The 24,626-nt window shown below is 40.5% G+C and overlaps 1 protein-coding gene across 17 annotated transcripts in view; it reads left to right on the forward strand.

Moving 5' to 3' along the window:
* LOC130928055 (gastrula zinc finger protein XlCGF57.1-like) overlaps window positions 1–24,626 on the forward strand; it is a 56,816-nt gene that overhangs the window by 6,260 nt on the left and 25,930 nt on the right. For 2 of the 17 annotated variants that reach the window (XR_009066577.1, XR_009066578.1), the window contains exons 3-10: window positions 27–4,163; window positions 4,259–4,386; window positions 4,639–4,783; window positions 4,875–5,031; window positions 5,107–5,257; window positions 5,441–5,551; window positions 5,644–5,845; window positions 6,038–7,089. The exons of 2 other annotated variants lie outside the window; for them this stretch is intronic. Coding sequence is in view for 1 of the 15 variants with exons in the window: in XM_057854262.1 (XP_057710245.1) it covers window positions 15,445–16,452; window positions 16,619–17,308 (1,698 nt within the window). In the remaining 14 variants the exon portion in view is untranslated. Of the gene's footprint in view, window positions 1–26; window positions 4,164–4,258; window positions 4,387–4,638; window positions 4,784–4,874; window positions 5,032–5,106; window positions 5,258–5,440; window positions 5,552–5,643; window positions 5,846–6,037; window positions 7,090–11,847; window positions 16,453–16,618; window positions 22,647–24,626 lie in introns of those variants that run through there. 13 more of the 17 variants (XR_009066575.1, XR_009066580.1, XR_009066584.1 and 10 more) reach the window with 13 other exon arrangements.

A 24,626-nucleotide genomic window follows, 5' to 3' on the forward strand; every position in this document is an offset into this window, starting at 1 on the left:
TCATCACCTACCTGTTGTGTTACTAGGAAAACCTGCATATGAAATGCTGACAACACATCCCGATTGGTCACCATATCTCTTCTTGGGTTATTCTGAGATCAAGCGCACCACATCGGAGCGTTGAGAGGTTGGAAAGGCGAAGAGTGCACGCTGAAACTTCAGTTTGCTCTGCTCTTACAAACACGATCCCAAGTGTTATGAAAAGTCAATAAAATATGAATACCAAAACATGACTTGAACAACTTCTTGACTAACTGTAACTGCTTGTTGTTTACTTCAGGTCTTCATAATAAACAGGTGTAATAATTACAAAGTCAGGTGACTTAATTTTGTTAGTCTATTTGGAATATGCATTGACAATTTTTGGACAGTGTTGTAGACAAGAACTGGGACTGATAAGTTGCAATAGATTTATTTCAAGTAATGCAATTTCTCCAATACGATATTTGAATTGACAGTTTAAAATCTTTAAATAAGTGCAAACAAGGCCCACCCTCTGACGGTGGCAGCAAATATTATATAATTATAAGTAATACACAAATACAAGATCACAATAAACGTGTCTTTGTCAAAGCAGTTTAAAACACTATTTACTGGCCTTGGGTAAATTGCCAGACAGGATAAATATGTGCTTTAAAGTTCTTGCATTTCCATTTTAAGTATTGCAAGTACTAGTCTCCAACACAGTATTTGAACTGACAGTTTAAAATCATTTTAGTACAAAATGGCCCACACTCTGGCAGGGGGCAGCAAATATTATAATACATAATACATTATAAAAAGCTATATACTATATAAATACAAGATCACAACAAAACCTGTATTTTTCAAAGCAGTTAAAAAACATCCAGTGGCCTTAGGTAAATAAAGGTGTATAAATATGTACTTTACAGTTCTTGCATTTCTATTTTAGGTATTGCAACTTTTCCAACACTATTTGAATTGACAGTCTAAAGTCTACATAAGTGCAAATAAGAATATTATAATTTAAAAATAATAATAGAATATATAAATTCAACATTACAATGAAAGGTGTCTTTGTCAAAGTGGTTAAAAAAATAAAATAAAAAAAGTCACTGGCCATAGTTAAATAGCCAGGCAGAATAAATATGTGCATTAAAGTTCTTGCATTTTCACAAGTTAAAAGCCCGCAGTTCATCGACGAGAAGGGCAGACCCAGATGGCGTCTGCTGCAGGGGCTTGTTTGAGTCCGACACAGGACAAATGGAACCACTCCATTGAACAAATTTTCTTTGTCAAATGATCCAAGAAGAGAGATGGTGACCAATCGGGATGTGTTGTCAGCAGGTTTACCTAGGAACACAACAGGTAGGGGAGTCGTAGTAGGCGAGCATACCTCCGTGAAGTTGGCCCCCCATCAGACGCAAATTTATATAAAAATTATGTCAATCGTTTGTGCTATGATTGTGCTGGTTTGTGCTGCAAAAAGTTTCGTTTGTGCCATCATCGTTTTGCAGTTATTAAACATTGTTTTTTAGGTCATCCAGAGTTCACCCAGCCCCCCATCTGTGGCGGAATGGAACCCCGGTGGTGTCATTTGATTCTGCCTCGTTAGTGCTGGATTGTGCTGAAAAAAGTTTTGTTTGAACTGCTACGGTTTTCGAGATATTCATAAAAATGTATAGTGATGACGTCACGCGCAGCCCCCCATCAGACGCAAATTTATATAAAAATTATGTCAATCGTTTGTGCTATGATTGTGCTGGTTTGTGCTGCAAAAAGTTTCGTTTGTGCCATCATCGTTTTGCAGTTATTAAACATTGTTTTTTAGGTCATCCAGAGTTCACCCAGCCCCCCATCTGTGGCGGAATGGAACCCCGGTGGTGTCATTTGATTCTGCCTCGTTAGTGCTGGATTGTGCTGAAAAAAGTTTTGTTTGAACTGCTACGGTTTTCGAGATATTCATAAAAATGTATAGTGATGACGTCACGCGCAGCCCCCCATCTGCGGCGGAATGGAACGGCGATGATGCCATTTTTTTCTTCGTCGTTAGTGCTGGTTTGTGCTGAAAAAAGTTTTGTTTGAACTGCTACGGTTTTCGAGATATTCATAAAAATGTATAGTGATGACGTCACGCGCAGCCCCCCATCTGCGGCGGAATGGAACGGCGATGATGCCATTTTTTTCTTCGTCGTTAGTGCTGGTTTGTGCTGAAAAAAGTTTTGTTTGAACTGCCACGGTTTTTGAGATATTCATAATAACGTGTAGTGATGACGTCACGCGCAGCCCCCCATCTGCGGCGGAATGGAACGGCGATGATGCCATTTCTTTCTTCGTCGTTAGTGCTGGATTATGCTGCAAAAAGTTTCGTTTGTGCCATCATCCTTTTGCAGTTATTAAACATTGTTTTTTTTTTTTTGTAATGAAGACGGTGCTCAACTTTTTTTTTCGGTCATCAAGAGTTCAATTGACCCACCCCCTCCACTCCTACTTTACCCGGAAATGTTATCTTTCATTTGTCCCGTTAAAAACTATAATTTTTGGTTTGCACTGCTTCGTTTTAATAGATATTGGTGTCGCAACCACAAACAAATGTTTTCTTAATCGATATACATTTTTTATGCTGTAGTGGTCACGTCACCAACACATACTCCTGACGCAGCCTTCATTTGTTTTGGTGCCGTCGCATAAGGTTTGTCTCGTCCAACTACACACAGTCAATTGCTTTTGTTGTTTTTTTTTTCATCACAGGTTTATAACCTGGAATTGACTATAGGTTTTTTTGTTTTCTTAAAAAAAAAATTCTGCCCATTTGACATTCTCAATAGTCAGGATATGCCACTGTTTTGGGGCGAGCTTGCTGCAAATCGTAACATTCGGTGAGTACAGTCAGATTCGTCACAAAAAGAACATTCTAATTCCTCCAAAAATTAATGCATGTGCAATTAAACTGCGGTCACCGCAGTATTAAATTGATGAGTGCCTGTAGAAGAAACTTAAAGAACCATATGCATCGCAACAGTTAAAAGGAAACTTGAAATAATAACTTTTATTTAACATTTAACAATTAGTTTTGTTAAAAAATATATATATATATATCAAACTATATACATTTTAACAATTGAACAATCAACTATATACACCAGATCAATGTCAATATCAAACATTCACTGCTTAAAACATAAACTGTATACACTGTAACAATTAAACAATCAACTATATACACCAGATCAATGTCAAGATCAAACATTCACTGCTTAAAACATATCAAACTATATACACTTTAACAATTAAACAACTATATACACCAGATCAATGTCAATATTAAACATTCACTGCTTAAAACATAAACTATATACACTGTAACAATTAAACAATCAACTATATACACCAGATTAATGTCAAGATCAAACATTCACTGCTTAAAACATATCAAACTATATACACTTTAACAATTAAACAACTATATACACCAGATCAATGTCAATATTAAACATTCACTGCTTAAAACATAAACTATATACACTGTAACAATTAAACAATCAACTATATACACCAGATTAATGTCAAGATCAAACATTCACTGCTTAAAACATATCAAACTATATACACTTTAACAATTAAACAACTATATACACCAGATCAATGTCAATATTAAACATTCACTGCTTAAAACATATCAAACTATATACACTGTAACAATTAAACAATCAACTATATACACCAGATCAATGTCAATATCAAACAGTCACTGCTTAGTATAAAACAAAGCATGTGGGGTGACCTTTATGTTATCTGACTTTGCTTTCACTCCACTTCCAAGGTCATCGTACATCTCCCATGAACATGCAGCCCTCCTGCAGAATGCCACATAATGTCCAAGAGAATCCTGGGTCAAGCCTCTTTGAAATGCTATGACTGCTCTCAAAGTAAAGGTGTTCTCTTGCAGCACCAGACTGGAGGGAAATTCCAGCAAGGCAACTTCTGCAGTACTGCTGCCAAAGTCGGTGTCAATCCACACAAATGCTCCCATACTGTAGCTGTGGCAAACATTCCCTGAACATAGACCCGCTTCTGTAATTTTGCCTTGTTTTTCAAATGCAGATGTGCATTGAGATGTTTTTGGGATTGACCTGAGGCAGGTGGAGTCGGGAAGGCTGAGTCCTGCTTCAACAGCTGCCTGAAGATGAGCCATGCCACAGGTCTGCAGCATGGCGATGTCGGTACACACAAGGGGAACTTCCCTTGTCACCTGTGTGCTGAGATCACATAACTGTGAGGAACATTGTTTTTTCAGGAAAACACTTGGAAGATTTTTCATGGCTCTTCCAATCAGAGTGGAAATGTGGCAATTTGCATCTACTTGGAGAGCACCGGAGGTCAGGTGGACAGATTTGAAGATTTCTCTCAATAGTTCTGCTCTCTGTGAGTACACTTGCTGGGTGACACCCCGTGTAGTAACCGTTTTCACAAGGCTGAAGAATTGGTTGTCACATTCAGGGCTGCGAACAGCATTTTCAAAAGAAACGCTGTCACAAAAAGCACAACATAAACTTTGGAAAAGCGCATCAAATGCACATGTATTTAGGACAGAGATTTTGAATTTGCCAACTTTCACAGGCTGTTGGTGGTTCCCATTCTTTAACACTGGCACCTTAACTTTTTTGCGTCCTACAGATGGATCCACATGGAGCCATTCAGAACATGGCGAGAGATAGGAACTCAGCTTCCTTTTTTTGGGTGGAACCACGAGACCTCTCCAATTTTCAACCTCATTCTCATCCATCTTTTTGTGGGCAGCAGCGTCAGACTCATTACTGGGGTGATCATCATTTTTGTTTTTGTTTTCATCACTGTCAGCCTTTTCAAATTTTTGTTTAGCAGCGCAAATTCTCATGTTCCCCTCAATAAAGGACAGATGACGAGAAATGAAGCGGTCAACACGAAGAGGCAGGCTCTCGTGCTTGAAAAGCCCATTTTTTATGAGGTTGAACTCTGCTTCAACAGCAGCGGAACTTGCAGTGATGCTGGTGCTTTGGAAGAGAGGGACCATTATTCCTGTCCAAAGTGGTAAGTAGCATCCAAGTCTTATTACGTGGGCAATAATCTCAGGGAGGAAATGGATGTTATCTCTGTCCCCATCAGCCTTGGCAAGTGACCTGCTCTCTTCACATATTTCTGTCACCCACTGTCTGGCATCTGTATGGATCTGATGACTATGCGCATCCAGTGGTTCTTGTCCCACAACCTCTTCAACTTGGGAGCTGACAAGTTCTTCAGCAATTTGAGATTTCAGGTACATCTTGCACCTTTCTGATGGGAGAGGGGCTCCAGAACTGTCATTCCCTTCGTATTCACTAAGTGCCACAATAGTGATGGCACTTAGAAGTTTTTTTGCGTGCTCCAAACTTTGTGACTTGACAAGCTGTGCTAATGACCTCACAAAGAAATCTTTAACACGGTATCTTTTATTTTTCAGGCAGTCCCACCGGCAGATCATCTTGATGCAGTGTGCAACATCTACCCTGACAAAACATGGGGGCAGCTTTGCAGGTTGATTGCCAAGCAATACTTTAAAGCATTCATTGATGTAAGTCTTCAAATCAGGATGAGGGGTGAAAGCCTTGACTAGAGCTCCAAGAATGGCTAGAGAAAAATCGCTCACAACCTCTTTTGGAACAGGTGCTCCAGCATGAATCCATTCCTTTAGCCATTGTGTGATCGCACAAACATCATGCTTCTCTGACAGCATCTGCACCACTGGTACACTCGAGCTGTCATGCCCTGTCATAACACCTTGATAAAGGAAGATGTGGCCAGAAGAGCCATTCGGTCTCACCAATTTTTTAACTACTGAGCCAGTAGCATCAAAACATACTGTTGGGTGAGATTTTTTGTGTAGTGTCTTGTACACGTGCATTTGCGTTTGACTCCAGTAGTGACAGAAAAACTTGTCCAGTCCAATGTCTTTAATGCTACCAGTGTGAGGCGCACTGTACTTCATTAATTGCAATGACAAAATGGGATTTTTGTCACCTAATGCCATATCGTTTTTCTCTTGTTTTGCCTTGCGCAGGGTGGCCAAATTTGGTAGATGACTCGGCTCAGGATCTCCAAAGTTCATCAGTTTCTCTGCCTGTGATGCCCGCCATACATGCGGTTCCATCCTGCCCTCCACAAGTTCTGTGGCAATCTGGGAACGCAACTGCCCAGACATGAACCGCTTTGAGTTGCCAGTGTGCAGGGAGTCATCACTGTTCTTAATGTAACAGTTGAGCATCATTGGACTGTTGATTTTGGGCTCTCTGTCACAATTGAGGTTGAGAAGACCATGACACTCCTTGCAGTATCCTCTGATGTCAATATAATTATTTGTTGCCAAAGGATACACCTTAGCTCTTTTAAAAATAAAGGTGCAAGGACTTTTTACTGCTTTCCAGATTTGTTCATTTATAATGTGGGTCCAGGTGCCAGGCTTCAAAATTGTATATTTTCTTTTTTGGGTTTGACAGTACTTATTTCTGTATACAGCCTCTTCTGGAATAAATTTCCTCCACTCATCAAAAGGCACTTGAAGCTGAAATGACCTTTCAGGGTAAAGGTCATCCAATTCAGAGCTTGTGTCGTCATCACTTGTTTGAGGATCAGTTTCATGATGACTGAATCCCAAAGCTGACAAGATGTTGTGTCTGTCTGTTTTAACAAAGGTGTAAAGAGACTTTGCCGACATTTTCCCGCCCAGCTCCTTACTAAGTTCCATCCAAACAGTGGCATTTGGAGTGGCTATGTTGCCAGTTTGAAGTATGGCCTCCTTGAATGAGCAGAGAACTGCAAAAACTGAGTCCCTGTCTACTGCTGGTTGTTTGGGCATCTAGTTTAAGGACAAAAGAAAATAATTAGGATTCATTGCTTCAGTTATATTGGCCTTTACCACCAATTATAATGTGCTATGTGCTATACTTCTAAACACTTGTTACACTTGATGAATGTAACTATTAAAATGCAAAATGAAGATTAATATGGGTCGGCTGCATTCATAAATTAATAGCAGTAGACCATGCTCTGCACATATATACTTCTTATAAATGTATATTTCTTGACTTATTTGACTTAGAGGTAAGAAAAATAATAAGAAAACCTGGAAAATAGCCAGGCAAAACTGCACTAGATGAAGTGTTCCCTTCTTGTGCACTACAGTTGCTAAATTACAATGTGCATTATGTTGGCTAGCTAACCTGCAGGGGGGGGATCATTTATTTTGCAGACAATGTCCCAAAACTAGCAGTGATGGCACACAGTTTTATATGTCGTATTAACTAAGTTTACTTACCCTTACTTTACCCTACTTGAAATTAACCTTGAAACTTGGAACGTAAATGGACCAGAAAGATTCAAATTACGACGAGTATACAGGTTATTTTTATGCACATGCCGGGGCAGGAGGGGCTTAAATTCAAACTGCATGAAATAACTTTTTCTTTCTGTGTCTATTACCGGGCAGGTTGCTGTGGGTGGAGTTGTAATGCGACCCGAGAAAACTTTTTCTCTCGACATGTCTAACAGATCAATGTCCTCATTTGTGACACAAACTTACATCTTTCTCTGCATTGACACAGCATTTCGAGGAACGTACAAATGCCGACAGTTGTGTGAGGCTGGGTGCATTCTGGATGACCTAAAAAGAAGCTTAAAGTTTTGAGAGTTTACATTACAAACCAAACATACTATTTCACCCGTGATCATCACGAGAACAGAGAAATGAAAAAAAAATGTAGAAATGTGTTTATTAGTATGCCTGGACAAAAATGATTGTACACCTTTATTACTGCATTTTGTTTCACAACCTTTTGAGGCAATCACTGCAAACATGACTTTAACCAGAATTGACAATTCCGCACCTCTCAGCAGGCAGTAGGTATTAGCACACTGACGGAGCACTCACGTTATCAGAAATTAAAATTCACAAAGGAACCGCCATATGTGGAGGTGAGGGGGTGAGTCAATTGAACTCTTGATGACCGAAAAAAAAAGTTGAGCACCGTCTTCATTACAAAAAAAAAAAAAAACAATGTTTAATAACTGCAAAACGATGATGGCACAAACGAAACTTTTTGCAGCACTAACGACGAAGAAAGAAATGGCATCATCGCCGTTCCATTCCGCCGCAGATGGGGGGCTGCGCGTGACGTCATCACTACACGTTATTATGAATATCTCGAAAACCGTAGCAGTTCAAACAAAACTTTTTTCAGCACAAACCAGCACTAACGACGAAGAAAAAAATGGCATCATCGCCGTTCCATTCCGCCGCAGATGGGGGGCTGCGCGTGACGTCATCACTATACATTTTTATGAATATCTCGAAAACCGTAGCAGTTCAAACAAAACTTTTTTCAGCACAAACCAGCACTAACGACGAAGAAAAAAATGGCATCATCGCCGTTCCATTCCGCCGCAGATGGGGGGCTGCGCGTGACGTCATCACTATACATTTTTATGAATATCTCGAAAACCGTAGCAGTTCAAACAAAACTTTTTTCAGCACAAACCAGCACTAACGACGAAGAAAAAAATGGCATCATCGCCGTTCCATTCCGCCGCAGATGGGGGGCTGCGCGTGACGTCATCACTATACATTTTTATGAATATCTCGAAAACCGTAGCAGTTCAAACAAAACTTTTTTCAGCACAATCCAGCACTAACGACGAAGAAAAAAATGGCATCATCGCCGTTCCATTCTGCCGCAGATGGGGGGCTGCGCGTGACGTCATCACTATACATTTTTATGAATATCTCGAAAACCGTAGCAGTTCAAACAAAACTTTTTTCAGCACAATCCAGCACTAACGACGAAGAAAAAAATGGCATCATCGCCGTTCCATTCCGCCGCAGATGGGGGGCTGCGCGTGACGTCATCACTATACATTTTTATGAATATCTCGAAAACCGTAGCAGTTCAAACAAAACTTTTTTCAGCACAATCCAGCACTAACGAGGCAGAATCAAATGACACCACCGGGGTTCCATTCCGCCACAGATGGGGGGCTGGGTGAACTCTGGATGACCTAAAAAACAATGTTTAATAACTGCAAAACGATGATGGCACAAACGAAACTTTTTGCAGCACAAACCAGCACAATCATAGCACAAACGATTGACATAATTTTTATATAAATTTGCGTCTGATGGGGGGCTGCGAGTGACGTCATCACTATACATTTTTATGAATATCTCGAAAACCGTAGCAGTTCAAACAAAACTTTTTTCAGCACAATTCAGCACTAACGAGGCAGAATCAAATGACACCACCGGGGTTCCATTCCGCCACAGATGGGGGGCTGGGTGAACTCTGGATGACCTAAAAAACAATGTTTAATAACTGCAAAACGATGATGGCACAAACAAAACTTTTTGCAGCACAAACCAGCACAATCATAGCACAAACGATTGACATAATTTTTATATAAATTTGCGTCTGATGGGGGGCTGCGCGTGACGTCATCACTGTACATTTTTATGAATATCTCGAAAACCGTAGCAGTTCAAACAAAACTTTTTTCAGCACAATCCAGCACTAACGAGGCAGAATCAAATGACACCACCGGGGTTCCATTCTGCCACAGATGGGGGGCTGGGTGAACTCTGGATGACCTAAAAAACAATGTTTAATAACTGCAAAACGATGATGGCACAAACGAAACTTTTTGCAGCACAAACCAGCACAATCATAGCACAAACGATTGACATAATTTTTATATAAATTTGCGTCTGATGGGGGGCCAACTTCACGGAGGTGGCGAGCATTGCTACCGAGGCAGATTTACACAACGGCGTAAAAAAACAAAAACGTATTGAAACCAAAAGTGGATAAATCGTTCAACTTACAAGAGTAGAGATGACAGGAACACACTCTCATTCCAGCAGAAATATGATCATAAGAAATGCTTTTCCGACGAACCGCTGCAATCCAGCCATCCGTCGTACCTTCGTGATCTGATATTTGGTCCTCCATGCAGGAAAACGGTGAAAAGTGAGTCCATTTTTCCTCACCCCTTTTTTTTGTCGTAGGAGACGCTGTTGCACCCGGTAACGCAACAATAAAGCACCCATATTTTCTTTCTAAAACACCGAAAGAGTTAGCTTAGCACTATCACACGTTACAATCCGCATTGACTCTGCCGGCCCGGAAGTGAATTATATTGCCAGCATGGAGGCGGGTCCAAACAATGACGTAGTACGTCCCATTCCCTATAGTTGCTGGACTCAAATCTGTAAAAATACATTTACCTCGACTACGAATCGGTCTTTGTCAGTCACGTGCCCAAACTAGCAGACACGCCCCCATGCGCCATTTTGAGTGTATCACGGATGTAAACAAACCAGAACAGGAGTAGCTCCGACGCCACATTACTGCCTCCAACTTCATCGCTGGATATAAAAAAAAGTCCCTCGTTTACGGTATCAGCACTTACATTTTAAAAACTATAAATCTCTCGAATCTCACGGACATTGAACGAATGGCTCGGTGCAGGAGCTTCGCATTTCGACCGCAGGACTGCGACAACACAGTCGTCACTCGTTGCTACTCTCAGAAACATGATACAGCTCTTACTTGAACATCCTTGAACTTGAATTGTACCTTGAATATAATCTTAAACATCACATGACTAAAACAGGTGAAGGAACTGTCATAATAACATGCAAATTCATGTATATTGCACAATATATTGTTTGTGTTGACATTGCCATGCAAAGATGTGCAATTCTCTCAATGCAGGACTTATAATGTGAAATGGGACAAATTTACTTGAACACGTTATTCTACAACTAGTTATTTTACTTCATATGCACGTTTTATATTTCCTTGTATTGCTATTTTCTGTTTACCATTGTGCTGCTGCTGTGTTTTGATTGAGAATTTTAGTAAAAATTATAAATCCAAAAAAAGTAAACCTGTCAAACATCTCGTTTTGTTAGCAAACATTGTATTTCCTATTCAGTGTTTATCTCCACAAAATTGTTTGAATGTAATTAGTAAAAAAAAAAAAAAAAAAAAAAAAGTACTTTTCATTATCAAAACCAACACTAGTGTTTTACGTACCTAAGAGAGGCAAGGAGTCAAGACTTCAAAATTGTCACTGACATACTTTATTAAACAGGTTTAAGTCATCTACAAACGTATAAAAAAACTGCTTGTACAAACACTACGAAAAGAAAATTATACTGTTGGGCAATGGCTTATCAGGGCACAGCAGAAAGTGACCTTATCCAACATTGTGGCTTCTTCACCTTCACATAGAAGAATCATGTTTATGGGTATGGTTCCTGTTAAGATCTTATACTTCTGACAAACATTTCCGATGACCCTTTCAACATGGATTCTCAAATGTGCTGACAGCGGCCTTTTGTAAATGCTGGGAGTTTGACATCTGAACACTACATGCCCACACATTCTTGTGTGTCAAAACCTCTGTCAGCCAAGACAATGTCCCCAGGTAACAAATTATCCAAAAAAAAAAAAAAATCACTGTTCAGGGTTATATGTTTGTCACTTGTACGCCCTCCCCAGCCTTTTGATAAGAAACAAATGGCTCCCTTGGGTGTAATACATATTAAATACTTCATAGTGTGGTGGTGCTTGTAGCTGGAAAACATTTGGGCACGTGCTTTCAGATTTGATGGGTTTTCTGTGAAAATTTCAAAACTGTCAATAATCACAGTCTGTGTCACATCCTGATTGGTGTTGTGCGTCTCATCCTCTGTGATTAGCTGATCACCTTCTTCTCCAGCTTCATGTATCCCCTCTTCAGTCTGTAGCTGACCACTTTCTTCTCAAGCGTCAGGTGTCCCTTCCTCATTCTGTTGGTGACTGTTTATTTCACCAGGCTCAGATGGTCCCTCCTTGGTCTGCAGTTCATCAATGTTTGCATCCTGCTGGACCCCCATCTCTGGTGCTTGCAGTGTCTCTTTCCGTAGCTGCTCACGTTCGTCTTGCAGAGCGTGCAGTGTTTGTCGGTGTAACAGATGTGTGTCCCAGATGTAGGGATGGTGCCCAGTCTGGGTCAGTCTCCATCATTTCATACGCTGGTTCACCTGCAATCACAGGTTTTATTTAGAAAGCTAGGTAAGATTGGATATTTCCATGGCATTTCACTTTCTTAAACACTTAATCAGACATGCTACCATCCCATCAGATCTCTCAGATCACAAAAGGAAATCTCGCGCATTGATAAATATTTCTGTGCATTTTTGCTGTTTACCTTCATCTTTTAAATCATTCACTCTATAATGTTTTTATAAACGATGACAGAATACATTAAACACTGATTTATCACGTACAAATTAACCCATTTCAACTGCCCTCCCTCTTTGCCTGTAGTTTACAAGTGAGGCTAGCTAGCTAAGGTTAGCCAATGAGAAAATAGCGACTTTAGAAAGCAAAAAAAACAGCATATTCAGTATCAATACTTTGAAAAAAACTGACTTGCCTTTATGAAAATGCCGAGAGCAAACACGCCGGAAGGGAGATATGGTGTAGAAAGTCGTTTCACCGCTGCGACCCAGGCCATCCGACGCCGCTTCGTTAGTTCCTCAACCTGCTGTCTATAACCTCTTTTCCAAGAGGGAAAACGAAAAAATCTTACGTCGTGGTCAACTTTGCTGCCATTTTTGTCGTGTGATTTAGTATGGCAGCCTTTCAAACAACACGAGTGTCCCATTTATCAAAGACAATGATGAAAGCAAAGACGATTCTCACTGCTCAGTTGTTTACAATAAATGTACACTCAAAATGGCGATTCAACCCACAATGCACTGCGGCTTTTGACAGCCTTACGTCACCTGACAAAGACGGATAGCAATCTGCAATTTATCCAATTTAAAATACTGCACAGATGGCATAGAATTTAATTTAATACGTACAAAATGGGGTTTTCCCAATCCAATAAATGTCCAAACTGTCAGTAGAATACTCCAGATACATATTTGCATGCTATTTGGCAGTGTGAACCTGTACAACATAGTATTGTATCGGTCGTGAACGATTCGTTCTTTTTGAACGAATTGTTTGGGTGAAGGAGACCGAACTAATCACCTTCTGCACTGATTCGTTCTATGAAGTTGGGGCTTGCCTTGTTAGCTGCGTGGGAGGGCGTTCAGCAAGCGGCAGCGTCTACTGACATAGCACACGACCAATCAGACGCCAGCCTCATTGCGGGCAGGGGAGGGAGCGGAAACAGAATCAGGGCGTCTGTCACTCACTTCCACGTGTGGTCAATAAGCAGCCAGCGTGCAGGCAGGGGGCAAGACTGAGTTATGTCACTTCCCGTTCACTGACTCTCCGTTCTACCGAGAATGCTTAGAAGATTCGTTCTGCTAAACTGCTACGCTAATTTATAGTGCGCTTACACCGGCAGTCACGCAGCAGCGCTGCGGCAGTGAACGAGCTAAGGACTGAAAGGAAAGGGCTTTATCACATATTCTTTCATGTTGAGCCTATCATATGCTACTCAAATGCACAAAAATCACCACATAAACACAGTGAGCAAAGTTTACTGTGCTTTTCTCAACAGACTCGAGACTACATATGACGACATTGTATCCACTTTACAGTACGTTAAAACTTTCGCCAGTAGCTACAAGGCGATAAGGCTGAGCTATGGAGACGTCGCGGGGGCGGGCGAGAAAGCTGTCAAGAGACTAGCTGGACTTCATGGCAGCGAAATTTATCTAATCTGTGCCCATGGAAAATGACTATTTAGTATGATCACCATAATACTGATTTGTTATGAAACGGTAGTTTCATGACATATTTTTCCGAGTTTTTTATTTTTTTTTTTCTCCGTGTCACAGCTTGTCGGGTTGGGGCGCAAATTAATTAACGTTGAGTCCATCAGTCCATCCTGTGCGACTAAAGCGTCCAAAAATTAAACGCGGGGACGTAGGATGTGTATATATACATGTATGTCTCCATTTTCTTAACATACCAAGAGAGTGGAATGGTTACATTGTAAAGAGCAAACGATTCTTTTTTCGTCAGCATTTGGCGATCTGAGGTCGGGAGGGGATGACTGCGTGGAGTTGATGGGATTATTTATATATTAATACCAGTGCAAAAATGACATTTCAACACGATTTTTAGGTAATATTTTTTCGAGTGTTGTTTTATTTATTTATTTTCGTGTCAGAGAAGCCAAATAATAATAATAATAATAAATTTTATTTATAACGCTGATTTAATATTTATTAATATACATTATAAATTGATTATTTATTAATATTTTTTATATTTTCTTATTTGTGTGCAATAAATCTCACTCAACCAGAAAAAATAGCCGAAGACAGTTTATTTAAATTCCACATTTATTTGTTCTTCAGCCAAAATGATTTGGTGGTATATCAAATGGCTTTCATGAGCAGCCAGCTCACGTAAACACGTGTTTAAGCTGCGAATACGGAAGGGAGCGTACACGCAATTTAGCGTGATTGAAAAAGTTTATGCTTAAAAAAAAGGGGAAATGTTTAACCGTTTCCTATATCAAAGTGAAGAAAGCACAAGCCATGGCTTTGATCCCATAGAAATATGATAGACGCGGAAATTCTCATTGCTGCAGCGGCTGGGGAGACCCGGGCGCCGGCAAAGACGAGGCAGTGGAAAAAAAAAACAGAAAAACACAGTCTGTCACTCACTTCCGAATCTACGAAGAGAGCGGCCAATGAAAAGCCTGTGTACAGTGCAAGAGGGGGAGGGACCAAGCCTTCCTGTTCAGTTATATATGCTAAGTTGTCTTTTGGTGATTAGTTTGGCAACGTCGCTTCCCGTTCACTGACCGAACGATTCATTTGGGCAGTTGTGGGTGGGGGGGGATGAGGACGGCGAACGATTCGTTGAACGATTTGTTTGAACGAATCTTTTTACTGAACGAACTGGAATTGATTCGTTTCCTCAGGTGAACGACTTTTCCCGTCACTAGTACAACAGGTCTGGCTGCGGGTATTGAAGGAACTCTCATCCCTTTCGAACTGCAAGATTCAATTGTCTCCAAATTTTGGTCTGCTTGGCGATATTAATGCTGTGAATATCACATGCAGTGTTGTCACAGATTACTTGAAAAGTAATTTATATACTGATTACTAAGCCTGTCGCAATATGCAATAAATTCATTTATCGCACGATAAAAAAAAATTAAGGCGGTAACTTTCCCCGCTGCGATTTATCGCTCAGCGCGTACGTATATGTGTGTGTGTGTGTGCTCGAGCGTGCGTATGCGTGCGCGCGCCTGTGGCGAACATACTGTTAGTGTACTATAAATATTGCTTCCTTGTTGTGCAGTATGCTGTGACGAAGACTCTGTTTTGACTTCTGGGTATGTTCGTTTTATACATTTGAGTTTGAGTGACCATCATGTCAATCATTCAATTGAGGGAGGCGGGGCAGAGTGCACAGTCGACTGCCACCAAAACTAAAAGAAGGATACGCAGCAATGAGCGAGCACAGTGGGAAAGATGAAAAAGGGAACATCCTTATTTCCAAGCCAAACGCCACAGCCTCGGTGTGGGAATATTTTGGTTTTAAACCAAATGAGGATGGCGAGCCAGGCAACAAGGACGAACCAGTCTGCAAAATTTGTTTTGACGTTGTTTCAACGAAGAGGGCCAACACAACAAATCTTCACGCTCACTTGAGACACCACCACCCTCTTCAATATTCACTGCTTGGTAAGCAAACTGCACCGCAGCAAGCAGAGCCCCTCTCGCTACGTCAATCAACAATTACGGAAGGGTTTGCTCGATGTCTAAAATACAAACGCGACAGCGCGAAATGGCGTTCCCTCACAGACAGTGTTGTCCGCTACATTGCCAAAGAAATGAGACCGTTTAACACTGTTGATAAAGCAGCATTTCGAGACATGCTGCGAACATTTGACCCACAGTATGAAGTGCCAGGGAAATCCTATATCTCACAAACTGCAATTCCAGCACTGTACAATAAAGTGAAAGATGACATATTAAACGAGATAAAAAATATTTCATTTTACTCCGCCACGACAGACATGTGGTCAAGCTCAAACATGACTCCCTTCATTAGTTTGACAATACACTATATCACAGATGAATGGACTCTGCACTCAAAATGTTTAGAAACAAAATACACCTCAGAAAGCCATACAGCCAACACCCTGGAGGAAAACCTAAAAGCAGCTTTTGCAGACTGGGGACTGGATGAAAGCAAACTTGCATGCATTACAACAGACAATGGGGCCAACATTGTGGCTGCAATAAGGAACCTCGGCTGGCCATGGCTAAACTGCTTTGGCCACAACCTTCATCTTGCTGTGTCCCACGCTTTGGACAGCGAAAAGGAACGGACAGCCCGTGCCATTGGACTGTGTCGAAGTTTAGTCAACATATTTCATCTGAGTTGGAATAAGAGGAGGGCCCTGAGGAAGGCACAGAATGATGCTAATCTTCCCCAACACAGTCTAGTTCTGGTGAGTGACGTTTAATTCATTGACAGCTATAATGCAAAATTACATACTGTATATTAACAACACAATGTGGAAATTAATGATAGAGGATGTGCATTTCTTAATTCTTAAGACTGTTGATGTAGCCAAAATGGTGAAAAATCTACATGAAGTATTATATGTCCCACAGGATGTTGCCACTCGATGGGGCACTAAGCAGAAAATGGTTGAGAGGGTGCTGGAGCAACTCCCAGCCATAAGACATGTTCTGGTTGAGGACAGAAAACATGGTCACCTCAACCCAACGTGGCAGGACATTTCTGTTTTGGAGTCCATCAACGCAGCAATGAAACCTGTAGCTGACTTCACAGATGTCCTCTCAGGGGAAAAATATGTCACTGTGTCCTCAGTTAGGCCTGTGCTGGAACTGATGACCGCTGATCTTCTCTCTCCAGGCCCTGATGATAATTCACTGACAGCCAATATTAAGCAAAACATGTGCAGGGTGTTAATGAGTAAATATAGCTCATCTCCAATCCAACTCCTCCTGAGAAAGGCCACCATCTTGGACCCAAGATATCGTGCATCAATGGAGGCGGATGAAACATTGGAAGATATTAAAAATCAGCTAGTGCAAGAGATACTGGATCTAAAGGATCCAGAAAAAAGTGGAGAAGGTACCAGCTCAGAAGATGCCAGAGGAAATGCGGTTGTGTCTCCTCCACCCACAAAAAAGAAGAAGCTGAGTGACCTTCTTCAAAACAGAAAAGCTCAGCTCAAGTGTCAAGCTAATGTTCCAAAAAGTGTGCAGGTTGAAGCAGAGCTTTCCATGTACCTCCAGGAACAAACCCTTGATTCATCATCTCACCCCCTGACGTGATGGCGTGAAAATCAAAGAAGATATCCTTGGATGACCAAATTGGCCAAAAAATACATGGGCATCTGCGCAACAAGCTCCAGCTCAGAGAGAATGTTTAGCACAGCTGGCAACATTGCTACTCCACAGAGATCCTGCCTTAAACCAAATAAGGTCAACATGTGTGTGTTTCTTTCAAGGAATCTCCCAAACTAAAATAGCCAGAAATATATGCAGATAGACTGCTCATACTAAAGTGTTAATGTTCTTCTGCACTTTTTTGTTTTACCTTTGACAAACTGGATTGGCAGTTTTTCTACTTTATAGCAACTTGATACCTCAGTTTAATGTTGTATGATACTTAAAGCCATTTTTGTTGTTGCTGCTACTTTATTACTCTATTTTTTTTCTGTTGTTGAAGTGCAATTGTTCATGTTACAACTTTATACCTCTGCCTAAATGCTTGTTATTGAAGTGCAATTTTTTTTTTTTTTTTATAAAGACATTTTATTTATTATTCTGTGTTTCTGTGTGATATTCCTTAAAAAAGGGTATCGTTTATTGTTTTTGGGTGTGATTTTTCAAAAAGTATATTTGAATTGTTTAAGAACAAACATTTATTGCTATTTATTGATACCTCGGTTTAATGTTGTATGATACTTATTAAAGCCATTTTTTTGTTGCTGCTACTTTATTACTCTATTTTTCCTGTTGTTGAAGTGCAATTGTTCATGTTACAACTTTATACCTCTGCCTAAATGCTTGTTATTGAAGTGCAATTTTTTTTTTTTTGAAAAAGACATTTTATTTATTATTCTGTTTCTGTGTGATATTGTCTTTTACTTAAAAAAAAGGCATCGTTTATTGTTTTTGGGTGTGATTTTTTAAAAAGTATTTGAATTGTTTAAGAATAAACATTTATTGCATTTAAATGGGTGTACTTGCTCTATTAATATATTTTGTATTCCCACTTTTTTTGTGTGCAATAATATCGCATATCGCAAAAAATAATGAAATAATTTATCGCCCACTAAAATTTGTTATCGCGACAGGCCTACTGATTACGCCTCAAAAAAGTTATCTAGTTACTTTACTGATTACTTCATCATAAAAGGAACTACGTTACTTTAAAAGTAATCTATCAGTTACGTTTTACCGATTTTTCTCCCTTTGCCGCCTCAACACAAGAATGACAACAGAAAAATTACGTAGCTGAATAAGTAGCTATGTACTTTACGTAGGGCCATGCCGCCGCCGTTAAAATCAACAATATTGAAGGCATCTTGTGTTTTAGAATTTGTCTTACAAAAAAGGAAATTCTGAATATTTTGACTCATCTACATCAATTGATGATCAATTGACAGATGCATAATCTAATGCTTCGTCATAGCTCCCTAACGCGCGTAGCAATTTACAGCTGCATTACCCCACGTAATAATAATGACTTTTTTCCTCGTAGCAATAGTACTCCATTCTCGTAGTTCTTTTTTACTTAAGGCCGTATAGCCCATCCCTAACTCATTCACTCTCAGCCATTTTCACCGGAGCAAGGCCCTTCGCTCCTGGCCGTTTTACTGCATTTTGACTGATTTTGCAAGGCCCACAGAAAATTCTGTTCTATTGCTATAGACCCTCCCCACGTGACGTCACAACTCCGCTCTCCTGAATGTTACCGCCCACTTGTCCAAAGATCCAAAAGGGATCCAAAGAGGAGAGCGAAATGGACGGCTGCAATTCGACGTGAAAACTGGGCACCAAAAAATCACCACAGACTATGTAGTAGTCATTTTATATCCGGTAAGATGCATTTAAGATATACTTAGAGGGTTTTGGGCTGACAAATAACCACAATTAAGATCATTGCTAGGCTAATCGCCGACAACATACGACGTAGTACGACATAGTTTCAAATTCAAGATGTTTGTGACTTCCCTTTCTTCCACCATCGTTATTTTTTGAATAATATTTAGCTGGTACCAAGTGAAAGAAACTGGCCTCGTCTATGGGGCTGACAAATAACCACAATTAAGATCATTGCGAGGCTAATCGCCGACAACATACGACGTAGTACGACATAGTTTCAAATTCAAGATGTTTGTGACTTCCCTTTCTTCCACCATCGTTATTTTTTGAATAATATTTAGCTGGTACCAAGTGAAAGAAACTGGCCTCGTCTACGGAGCTGACAAATAACCACAATTAAGATCATTGCGAGGCTAATCGCCAGCAACATACGACGTAGTACGACATAGTTTCTAATTCAAGATGTTTGTAACTTCCCTTTCTTCCACCATCGTTATTTTTTTAATAATATTTAGCTGGTACCAAGTGAAAGAAACTGGCCTCGTCTACGGGGCTGACAAATAACCACAATTAAGATCATTGCTAGGCTAATCGCCGACAACATACACGTATGTATGTAGTGAGAGTGCTATCGCTAAACCATATAAACATTAAAAGCCTTAACTCCATTGACAAACGACATGAAATACATTAGACTTGACAGTGGATGTTAGCAATAACAAAAGATTTGAATTGAAAATTTCGTAACTCACCTTTCCAAGCACAAGATAGATTCCTGCCGAACGAGGACCTGTTTCACCCAACCAGCAACGAAGTATTTATAAGCCTCCAAGCTCTTGAAGTTTTTCAAATTTTCGTGGGAATAGGCTGATTTTGTGTGGACAAGATAATTGTAAATATCAGCGTAGCAGATGTCAGGCAGACAGGGCGAAGACAGTGGGTCGAAAAACATCGATTTGGGCATCAAATATGGATCTGGCGACTGTATAGAACGAAGCTTTTCCACATAACGCCTTTTATGCAACACATCCAGTGAGTTTACGGCATCAGAAAGCACCGGGTCTTCCATGAAATGCATTTTAAATTCCTCGATCAATTGAAAACAATGCTAATACAGAGACAAAATGACGGACAAGTGGGCGGAACCACACAGCGAGCACGTGGTTTTGTGACGTCGGTTGGTAGGGTATATATAAACATGGAACCCACCATATGAAAGATTAGACTCTCTTCTTTCAGCAGAAAACGAAGTTAGTTCATATCTTTTTCCATTCTTTAGAAATCAGCATTAGAAAATAGTTTAGTTTGAGCAATTTTCCAATTTCTGATGAAAAAACAGAGAAATTGAGCTTTCTGTAAAAGCATACATTTCAAACATAGCTTTGACTTTAACACGGCTACATTTCACTTTTGTGACATCCCAAACATCTGAATAATGTTTTCGTTCTACTACATGACAAATAGAGCTTTTGATCGCAAAGTAACAATTTATTTACACATAACTAAACTATTGAACTGTTGAACTATTTGCACACATGACAACGGGGAAGGCTCTCGGCTGCTCCCGGTTGAATGAGGTGGCTCCCAGTAATCTGATGAGCCCGGATCAAGATCGGTCTCACTTTTTTCATCATCTTCATCGTTGGTTTCAACTTCAGGCTGAGGAGTAACACAACCTGAGCTCCGCAGAACGCGTGTGGAACCTGACGCTGTTGTGGCCGTCTCGCAGACGGGGTAAACTTCTCTCTCATCACCGTCTCTCTCATCAAGATAGATTTTTTTTATCCTTCTTTGACGATGGCTTAGTTTTCTTTACAAAACACTCCTCCAGTGTCGTTTGCCTTTCTTCCCCCGATCATTCTCTGCATTTTTCTCGCGTCTTCACAAGATCCCTCCAACTTCCGTTTCCTGACTATTTTTCTTCACTTCCTTTCTTGGCCCAAGCTGAGTTCTTACAAAATGCACTACTGCCCTCCAGTGGCCAGTTTTATGGCTTTAAAATGGGTGTTGAGGTTTGTGCATTGCAGTTTAGGTGCGTCAGGACCTCCTAGAGATGCGCCTTGTCAAAAAAAACCCATTAAAGACGTATAAATACGTTTTTGGGACACTGAAACAATTAAAAATATAACTTCAGTGTTTCCCACCAATGGAAGAGAGTGTGGCGGCCCGCCACAGTCTCGTTTGCGCCCCCCCCCCGCCGAAAAAAAAAAAAAAGATACTAATCAGATGCGTCAGTCAGCCGATTACACAGCTGTAGCCCACTCCACTCTACTACCCGCGCGAGTGAGAGCAGCATTTTAGAGTAGTATTTTATTTATTTATTTATTTATTCATTTAAGAGACGCAAGGGGAACGAGTAGGAAGAATGGGAGAACGAGCGAGATAGCGAGAGATAGCGGTCGCATGTCGTAGCAGCCCGCTGTTATTTTGTTATTGTTTTTCTTTATTATTGTTACCACAATCAAGTGGGTAAGCAAATACAGACTTCTCTCCTTCTTCCCCATATCCGGGGCATTACAATAGTTTGGATCGGACTTTTTGGCGAAAGTGAGCGGTGGACGGCCGTCTTGGACGGAAAGCAAACTTTGATTGAACTTGCGCAGAGAGGCGGGGCCCAAAATAAAGCCTTGCTCTATTTTCAGAGCGTTGGTCACAGTAAAGTATTTATTAGTTCAAGCAGAGTAAAATGATACATATTCACGGTACAAGAACGTCGTTTCCGTGTCCGTCGATTGGTAAGAAAAGGCTGTTTGTACGAGTGACGTGTGGGCGCTCCCGTCGGGGGGACATTTCGCGTGGAGTGGCTATTTTTCGGCACAACACCGACGCGCCAACTTCAGACAATTACGGCTGACGAAAGTTGGATAAATGCGCCCCCCCAATTTCGCGAGCTCTGGGACACTCGAAAAATGACTCTCATACCTCTCCTTGCTAAGTTAATGGTACCTCGATGTGCGTTTGTGTGGAAATTTAGTTCACGAACAACGGGGAAAAAACTATTCACCTTCTCACCGAATCAAGAAAAACTTTACACGGCCATTAGAATTCCCCCAGTCCTGTAAATGGGTCAGTTGACAGAAGGACTGTTATTGTTGTGGTAATGTAGTACTTATGAGGGTCAAATAAAAAGGAAAAAGGAGGGCTACGACGGCGGTCTGAAACCCGCGGCTCTTGGGCCGCATGCGGCTCTTTAGTGCTGCTTCGGAGGTTTTTTTTTTTTTTTTTTTTTTTTTTTAAATGGAAAAAGATGGGGGAGGGAAATAAATTTTTTGTTTTAATAGGATTTCTAGGAGGACAAACATGATACAAACATTCTTTCAATTCATTAATATTGTAATGAAGTTAAACTTGTGGTGTCATCGTACAACAGAGTAGTCACGTGGTGCGCTATAGGATCCACTGCAGGGAAAATAAACATTTAATCATGAAGGCTAATTATGTATTTCTAGCCAACTTATTCATTTTTATAGTAGGCTAATATAGCTAGTATTGATAATTATAAGGCTTGTACAAGGCTTTTAATTTTTTGCTGCTCCAGACATACTGTATCAGTTTTTTTTGGGGGGGGGGTGTCAAATATGGCTCTTTCAACAATTTGGGTTGCCAACCCTGAGTCACTACGAGATGTAAGTCGTACTATTGCTACGAGAAAAAAAGTCGCATTATTACATAGGGTAACGTAGCTGTAATCAGCAACGCATTTTACATACATGTACCGTAGCTGAGAGCTATAACATTAGCCTAGCTAATGAAATATTTCAAATATATCTTTGTTATGGTTCTTCTTGGGGGAAAAAAATAATGAAAAAAAAAAAAAAATTCGCCGTGGCACGACATGATGTGGCTGTCCGACTCCGATGCAGCCCACCACCACAGTTTCAAAAAAATCCTATGGCCAGAGAGCCTCCCACCACAGTCTCCTAAAATCCTGTGGGAAACACTGAACTTATTTATACGTTTTGGGGAGAAAATGAGTTAATATAGACTTAAGAGAGACTGCACACGACAGTGACACCCTCCTTTTATCCGTTGAATTAAGTCCATGCTTTGGCCACTGTGGTCTGATTTTTTTGCTTTGTGCCGCTTTCCTCGCTTGCAACCCGAGCGTCTGACATTCTCAATTTTACACGCATGTATTTTATTCATTTTTTACTCGCTGTTTTGAAACACTTTTTAGATACTGCTTATCCTATACAGTATGTCTAAGGGCCCAAAGATAGGGTCGTGTGATTTATACGCAATTACCACACGAAACGGGGAATATCACAATTTTATAACCAATAATTGTGATAGATTTGCATCAATACTGCTTACAGTCAAATACAGTATCTTACCAGATGTCAGGCCTATTACAGTTTATGATCAATTACTGTAATAATATGGCCTATTGGGATCGAGGAAAATCGGCAACACACACACACACACAAGGCTCTAACACTTCTCTGCGTTAAACAAGCGGCACATTTTATTTAACCCACAGAATAGAAGCGTTACTGTACAATCGCTCTAAGCAAAGGCTTAATTACCGTGTGCTGGAAGGACGGAGAGCCGGGTTGTCCTCGGTAAAGTTGAGCAGAAAGTGCCTGGCTGCACGTCTGACGCGTAAGACCACAGCAGACTCTCAGATTTAACACTGCTCCCTCCTTTACTTATATACTCTCGCCCCTTCTGCTTACACTATCTGTTTTCCTAGAACTCGCGAGTTGCGAGTTGTTTTTTCTCTGTGGTTACACCTGCTGCAACAGAAAGTTCATAAGTGCAACAGATCCACCACGAGTTTGCAAGTTCATAAGTTTCGTTTTGAATCAGCGTTGAAGAGGGCGAAAAGCAACATGTCTTTAATTTCCACTCCATTCCACTCCTGGTGCTTTTCGACCACTTACAACTTATTTCCTAATTAATTAAACCTTGCGCGTAAAATCTCCAATTCATTTGAATCCATTGGAGCCAGGGATCTCCCCATAAATTGGCGTATGCTAGCAGATCGTGGTCTGATACTATTATTTCCATAGCTGCAGTTAACATATCTAAGCGATTCTCATGTTGTTCTATTCTACGATAATAGAAGCCATCCCTATTATCCTGATAATCAATTATATGCCCCTCTTCCTCCGGAAATATATCTATGCAACATGCTGTTTGTGCGACAATGTTTCCTCGCGCCCTTATGTCGAATGTTTGGATCAGTATTTTCATGTTTATAGACGATGAAATATTTCGCGGGCCAACATTCTTTTAATTCGTCTGACATAGCAACAAATTCCAATATTGCAAAGCGTAGTTAAAGCAATGGCTATTAATAATTTTAGCTGCATGCAAAATTTCTCCTTTAGCCACTAATGTTGATATCATCAGTTGGGAAACATTAGACGCATGGGACTTAATCAATTTCTGGATCTCGGTGGACTGTTCCAATGCGCATTTGAAACGTTCCAAGGAGATTGACCATGGGGTGCGGAGCACCTCCCATTGCACAGCCGTAAACCGGTTAGCAACCGTGTAATTTGTCAACTGATACGTCCCGTTTCCCCACTGGAAG

This window comes from Corythoichthys intestinalis, chromosome 13, assembly GCF_030265065.1.
Source record: "Corythoichthys intestinalis isolate RoL2023-P3 chromosome 13, ASM3026506v1, whole genome shotgun sequence".
Classification (NCBI taxonomy): Eukaryota; Metazoa; Chordata; class Actinopteri; order Syngnathiformes; family Syngnathidae; genus Corythoichthys; species Corythoichthys intestinalis.